General features: G+C 36.6%; 1 protein-coding gene across 1 annotated transcript; it reads right to left on the bottom strand.

Annotated features, from left to right (window-relative positions):
- Positions 1–1,011: 1,011 nt before the first annotated feature.
- LOC122000716 (probable ribose-5-phosphate isomerase 3, chloroplastic) lies at positions 1,012–6,191 on the bottom strand. The gene is made up of 3 exons (XM_042555152.1): positions 6,091–6,191; positions 1,806–2,175; positions 1,012–1,706 (listed from the first exon to the last, which is right to left on the bottom strand). Exons 1-3 carry the CDS (start codon positions 6,189–6,191, stop codon positions 1,269–1,271), a joined length of 909 nt encoding a protein of 302 aa, XP_042411086.1. The 3' UTR covers positions 1,012–1,268.
- Positions 6,192–7,574: the final 1,383 nt, after the last annotated feature.

Raw genomic sequence — 7,574 nt, 5'->3', positions numbered from 1 at the left:
GAGAGTTTTATGAGGCTAAGGATTTTAGGCCCGTCTGGACTTTGCCTGAGCAGACGTATATAGAGAGCATTATGTTCTACCGGCTTTTATCTGGCTGATCGAGTATAAAGAGTTAGAAGGCCTAAGTGCCTAAGACCCGAACGACCTTTCATCCGATTAGGCTCCTTAGAGCCCAGACGACCATTCATCCAGCTAGGCTCCTTAGAACTCGGCTGATCATTGACTGACTGAGTGCATTTTTTCTTTAGTTTCAGAGTAAAGTCCTATAGTCCTTATATTCGACAGGGTGTGTATTCGGTCAGCCTTATTCAAACGTCATACTTTAGGGTCGTACAGGTAAGATCCGAGAATTTAACAAGATCAAATATGGAGTGCTCCTTTCTCCTAATTTTAATCACCACGTCATCTTAATTTTAATTACTATTTCATCTTTTGGATCCGTTTGCTATAACTCTTATCAATTATAGAGCACGCTTTTAACTTTTCATTTTAAAGAAATGTACTTTTGATAATTTATACCATTTGGAACGTCAATTTGACTTTTACCTAAATATCTTTAAGATTTTTTCAAATCTTATAATTTCCCTCCAAAATTAATTTCAATATATACCTGATGAATCAGATAATACTATATTTAAGATCATCCATTTGATTTCATAAAAATTTTCTATTCATTATTAGGATAAATTAAAAAATACTCATAATAAACGGTTCATAAATTTAGTATTTTATAGTACTCATAGTAAACAGTTCACAAATTTAGTATTTTGTAGTTATGCATTTTATTTAGAAAAAAAAAATCTCTTCAAATATATTATAATTAAGGATTAAGTCATAGATATCTAGATGATAACTTATACTATTTTACTGCATCATAACCCCAAAGCACTACTTATAACAACCATAGCTACTATATATTGCTAGTGATTAATCGATACTACAATAACACTAAAAGTAAATAATATTATTGTAACGACTATATAATAACTACTACATATTGCAATAATTCACTCAAAGTAAAATATTCTCGGCATAAAATATTGGGTGGGGCATGCTTCTAACTTTTTTTTTTTTTAACAATATACTTTTAATAATTTATACCATTGGGAACGTCTATTTGATTTTTGCCTAAATAATTTAGGATTTTTAAAATCTTATTATTACACTCGGAAATTAGTTTCGATATATCTATATATAGTCATTCAATTCAATGCTCAGATAGAAGAAGCAATTGACGATGCACATCGAATCAATGGCGACGGTCGAATTCACTTCGCCTTCACGGCGACTCCGTCTTTCCCCGCGATTATGACGGCGGTCGCCATGTCCAGAAACAATCCGTGCTCCACGACGCCTTCGAACGCCGAGATCTCTTCTCCGGCCGCCGCGGCATCTTTGATCGGCGTCTCGAAGTACAAGTCGACGATGTAGTTCGCATTGTCCGTGACGTAAGGCTTCCCGCCGTCGTCTAGGCGAAGCTTGGCTTCGCAGCCTTGTTCTCGAAACAGCTCTTGCAGTCTCGTCAGGTTGTACTTCCAGCAGAACTGCACGACTTCCACGGGCATCGCTAGCCCGCTTCCTCCCAGCCCGGAGACGAGCTTCGTGTCGTCCACCACCACGACGAACTTCTCGGAGGCGGCCTCGACCATCTTCTCCCGAAGTAGGGCACCTCCACGCCCCTTGACAAGATTCAGATCTGGATCGACCTGTCACAATTCCGGAATTAAGAGATTTTAGCAGCTAGCGAGAATCAAGAAAGAGGCGTATGCATCAATGTATGGTTCGCCAAAAGCAGGGATTTCGACCTCGTCGGCGCCGTCGATGGCGAGATCGATCCGCGGGTGACCGTCGAGGGTGGAGAGGGGGATCCCCAGCGAGAGGGCCTGCTCGTAGGTGCGCTTGGAGGTGGGAACGCCGACGATGTCGGTGAGCTTCCCGGAGGAGAGGAGGGCCCCGATCTCCGCGACCACGAAGGCGGCGGTGGAGCCGGTGCCCAGGCCGAGGACCATGCCGCTGCTGACGTACTCGACTGCCTTGACGGCGGCGAGTTTCTTGAGGTCGTCCTGGGTGAGGGCAGCGGGGGCGGAGAGGGCTCGGACCGGGGAGGAGAAGGGCCGGCGGCGGACGCGGGAGCCGCCGCGGCGGAGGAGGAGGGAGGAGGAGGAGGGGAGGAGGAGGAGGGGGCAATGGTTGAAGAAGGAAGGGCCGCGCCTTTTGATGGGGATTTGGGAGGTGTGCGGAGCGAGTGGTGGTTGAGAGGATTGGGGTTGGTGGTGAGGAGACGCTATTGTAACAAAGAGTCAATGAAATTTGCAATATTTGGGGGTCTGAAAATTTAAAAAAGATTCTCAATATAAATTTACAATTATTGATATTTTTTTTAAAAATCAATAATTGTTTTATTTTCACATGAGTACGTGCTATATTTTTTTTATAATCTAAATATCTAACTATTATTAATTTTTAAAATGATGACTCAGTAATAAAGTTTTTATTAGTCACTAAAATTAAAATAAATCGAAAAATATTTATTGTCTACTAGAAAAAAATTTCTATAACACATTGTAGCTCAGATTCAAATTTTAAATATCAAATTAATCATATGAAAGATTTAACTATTAGGCCGTAGGCCCGTAGTCTCATTAGGACATTAAATACTCTATTCTTACTCTATGATCTAGGAGACATTAGGTGTGTAACATCTAATAAATTCATCACATTTACTCCTTGAAATGAGGTGATGGGGCAAGCCTCATGGATCCTCTAACATGTTAAGAGGTAGATTCGTTACTTTAGTGGTCTCCTAATATTGATCCCATGAATATGGAGGAAGATACATGCAGGTACACAGACCATAAATACATGGTAGGGTATACCCTAGGTCGTCAATTCCTAAGAATTAACTACTGGTATTATGCCAAAGATGATATATACCCACCGTCTGCGCTATAGTCTGGGGCACCCTCTAACCTTTTAAAAATATTACAAGTAATGCTCTATGTCAAATATAAATAAATTTTAAAAAGGAAATTAGCAAGAGCTTTAGAATAAATCCTTCCCTTAGGATTTCAGGTCATTGGAATTAGTTTAAGCAATTGGTCACAACAAAATACAATAACAACAATAATCAAGTCTTTTCTTTCAGGTCATTAGAATTAGTTTAAGCAATTGGTCACAACAAAATACAATAACAACAATAATCAAGTCTTTTCCTATTAGGTGGGGTCGGCTGTATGAATCCTTTTATATCATTGAGCTTTATCTCCTATTATATCATCATCTATATTTAAATAAAATTTATCTTGTTTTATTGTTGCTAACCAAGTCTTTTTTGGTATTCCTCTTCCTCTTCCTCTTCCTCGTTTGATATGCATGTTTATCATAATTTCACATTACCTAATTGGAGCATTTATTAGTCATCTAAGTACATGTCCGTACCATGTTAAACGTGTCTCTCAGAGTTTTTTCTCAATAGATGTAACTCTGACTTTCTCTCTAATTCTTTCATTTCTTATTTTGTCCATCCTTGTATGTCCACACATCCGCCTTAACATCCTAATCTCTGCAACTCTCATTTTCTGTTCATGTGCTAGAGTTATAGTCCAACATTCAACTCCATATAACATAGCAGGTCTAACTACGATTTTATAGAACTTACCTTTAAGTTTAAGAGGTACTTTACGGTCACATAAAACACTCGGCGCTCCCCTCCATTTCACTCATCCTGCTTGTATTCTATGTAAGATATATCTCTCAATCCCTCCATCCTTTTGCAAAAATGATCCTAAATATTTAAATCTCTCGGTTCCAGGTAATTCGTCCTCTCCTATCTTAACAATTGTTTCGTTACTTCTAATATTGCTAAACTTAAATTCCATATATTCTGTCTTTAATCTACTAAGCTTAAAACTTTTCCCTTCTAGTCTTTCCCTCCAAGATTCTAGTTTAGCATTTACTCATTCACGTGTTTCATCTACTAAAATAATATCATATGCAAATAACATGCACCACGGTACTGTGTCTTGAATGTGCGCAGTGAGTTCACCCATAATTAGTGTAAAAAGATAGGGACTTAGAGTCGATCCTTGATGTAATCCTATCTTTATTGGAAATGCTTCAGTTACTCCACTTGAAGTCTTTACTCTGGTCGTTACATCCTCATACATATCCTTAACTAGTTCAATATATGTTACGTTAACACTTCTCTTTTCTAAAATTCTCCATATAATTTCTCGTGGGACTCTATCATAAGCTTTTTCTAAGTCAATGAATACCATGTGTATAACTTATTTTTGCTTCCGATATTTTTCAAATAATTGTCTAAGAAGATGTATAGCTTCTATTGTCGACCTTTCAGGCATGAACCCAAATTGATTTTCTATCACTATGGTCTCCTTCCTTAATTTTTGTTCTATTACTTTTTCCCAAAGTTTCATAGTATGACTCATTAGTTTAATACCCCTATAGTTTGCACAATTTTGTACATCTCCCTTGTTCTCATATAAGGGAACTAGAGTACTTATCCTCCATTGATCAGACATTTTTTTTTTCATTTTCAATATCATGTTAAATAATTTTGTAAGTTATTCAATACCTTGATTCCCTAAGCACTTCCATACCTTTATCGGAATATCATTTGGTCCAATGACTTTTCCATTGTATATCTCATTTAAAGTTTGTTTTACTTCTGAAATTTGAATTCTATGATAAAAATTAAAATTTCTATGCTCATTTGGCTACTTAAATTACCTAAGTTAAGTTGGTCACCTAAACTTTCATTAAAAAGTTAATAAAAATACCTCTTTCACCGCTCTTTTATTTTCCCATCGTTTACTAATACCCTATTACATTCATTTTTAATACATTTTATTTGGCTAAGATCTCTTATTTTCCTTTCTCTCATTTTAGCTATTCTATAAATGTCTATTTCCCCTTCTTTTGCATCTAATTTTTGATATAATCGTTCAAAAATTTCATTTTTTTACTTCACTCACTACTTTCTTAGCTTCTTTCTTGGCTATTGTATATATTTTTTAAAGTTTTTCTCATTCTTACAAATATATAATTCCTTATAAGCTATTCGTTTTTCCTTCACTTTCTCTTGTACTTTCTCATTCCACCACCAAGATTCTTTACTTAGTGGTGCATGTCCCTTTGACTCATCAAGTACACTCTTAGCTACTATTTTCAACTTTGATACCATCTCATTCCATGTTGTATTTGAGTAATCATATATTTCACCTAATGCTTGTACTTCTACCTTCTCCTTTAATATATTTTGCTTCCCATCCTTTAACTTCCACCACTTAATTCTAGGGATCGTATATATTTTCTTTCTATTGATACTATATTTGAGGTGTATATCCAACACTACTAACCTATGTTGGGTAGTTAAGCTTGATAGGACCTTTGTATTTGGCTAGAGGAGGGGGTGAATAGCCTTTCTTTGATTTATACCTACAACTTGTTAGTGGAAGCAAATAGAGTAGAATAAAAATAATGAAATACTAAGAAAAACAATGCTAACTCCTTGATTTACTTGGTCTCCACCTCCTTGAGATGAGTAATCTAAGGCACACACCCACACGATCAAGCTTCACTAAGACTTTCTCCTTTTCGAAACAAGAGCGAAGGTGGAGAAACCTTTACATGATTGTCTCTTCCTTTTAGAAGATGAGAGCTAAGCTTTGAAGGAGGAGACTGAAATTTTGGCAGCTTAGGAGTCAGTTTTCAAGCACTTTTGTTAGCACAGTAGTTCTACTTTTCTTCAAGCTCCAAGAATTACTTTTATAGTTTTTCCCGATATCAGTCGACTGATGTGTACATCAGTCGACTGATGCGCTTCAATGACACTTAAGATTTTGTAAGATTTTCTACCGTCACACTACAATGGTCACTTACCAGTCGACTGGTACTCGGTTGCAATCCTTCTGTCTCCTTTCTGTATGTTTTGTTTACTTGGTACCAGTCGACTAGTGTGGGTACCAGTCGATTGGTACCTTATAGCTTTGAGAATTACAGCAGTTTTATAGCTTGAGTTTTACATCACTTTTACATACTTAAATTATTTCCTTAGCTTAAACTTTATGCCTCCAAGCATCTTCCATCAGCCTTGCGTCCTTAGGATGTTTTCGTCTCCACGACTCCTCATCCTTGCGCTTGCCTTCAAGTGCTACCTTCGACTTTGTCATGCTAAGTCTCCTTTTGCCAAGAGGTCGCACCTCCAGGACTTTCCTTGCCAAGTCTTCATACTTGGTCTTTTCTTCATATCTGCGTACTCAATAATTATGTTAGATCACAAATAATGCCTAACTTAACTTACTTAACCGAACATCAATAATGAGCAATGTCTAGAGCATAATTGCTCCAACAAAGCTTTCTCCAGGGATGACTTTGTAATCTTTACAAAATCTTTTTATCCTTCTTCCTAACTATAAGAAAGTTAATTTGTGATTTATTATTCCTACTTTTGAATGTGACTAATGTTCTTCTCTTTTCTTAAAAAACGTATTAGCTAATATAAGGTCATATGCTGTTGCAAAATCTAATATAATTTTCCCTTGCTCATTCCTCGTTCCAAACCCATAACTCCCATGTACTCTCTCATGTTTTTCATTTTTCACTCCGACATGACCATTTAGATCACCTCCTATTAAAATCATTTCATTTGGTAGAATATTTTGTAATATTTCATCTAAGTTCTCCCAAAATCTTGATTTGGTAGCTTTATCTAATTCTACCCGTGGTGCATATATGTTAATTATGTTCATAATTTCTTTCGCTACTATTATCTTAAGAGCTATAATTCTATCCCCTTTTCTAACTACTCCTACAACTTCATCCTTTAATAAATTATCTACAATAATACTCACTCTATTTCTTGCTTTACTCTTTTCAGTGTACCATAACTTAAAATCTGAGTTCTCTATCATCTTTGCCTTCTCGCCTGCCCATTTAATTTGTCTGTTGCACATACAAAATACTAATTCTTCTTCTAATCCTAATATCTACTATCTCCATTGATTTACTAGTGAGAGTTCCTATGTTCCATGTTTCAAATATTAGATTATTAGTTTTTCTATCATATTTGTTCTTATCCAGCCTATGGTATGAGAACTCTTGTTTATTTAACACTACACCCAAGTTCTCATGAAGATGTAGCGGTCCTTGCTGAGACGTTATAGTTGGATTCTGTAACGTAAACTCTTGCATATTTAGCACTGCACCCGAGTTCTGGAGATGTAGCGGTCCTTACCAAGATGTTACAGTCGGATCTTACAATGCGTTCCTTCCGGGGAAGAATCTAGCATTAGTATAATAATTTTAGTTGGTCACAACAAAATCTTTAAAAAAAATATGTGCACCCTATTTATCCCCTAAGAAACCTCCCAGACTTTTTACAATGTTGTAACGACTCTATTTTACTTACCTCCAGTCGATTGAATCAATCTTCATGGGACTAATCGAACAAATATAGTCATTTCACATCTAGCAACTAACTAGCTAGGCAATCAACTAAAAACCCAATTGATTGTATAGAGCATACACTTTTTTTACAAATCTGCTGCATAGTG

Source organism: Zingiber officinale, chromosome 1A (genome assembly GCF_018446385.1).
Source record: "Zingiber officinale cultivar Zhangliang chromosome 1A, Zo_v1.1, whole genome shotgun sequence".
NCBI lineage: Eukaryota > Viridiplantae > Streptophyta > Magnoliopsida > Zingiberales > Zingiberaceae > Zingiber > Zingiber officinale.
The sequence above is the reverse complement of the archived record's forward strand: the minus strand, read 5'-3'. Positions and strand labels throughout refer to the sequence as shown.

Bases quoted from the DNA above. Each gene is read 5' to 3' on its own strand.
- LOC122000716 (XM_042555152.1), bottom strand. From the start codon at position 6,191: ATGACAAAGTCGAAGGTAGCACTTGAAGGCAAGCGCAAGGATGAGGAG. The intron at 2,176-6,090 runs GCATAAAGTTTA...TTGCCCCCTCCT, and splicing joins CTGATGGAAGATGCTTGGAG to CCTCCTCCCCTCCTCCTCCT. The intron at 1,707-1,805 runs GTCGAAATCCCT...GAATTGTGACAG, and splicing joins CCATCGACGGCGCCGACGAG to GTCGATCCAGATCTGAATCT.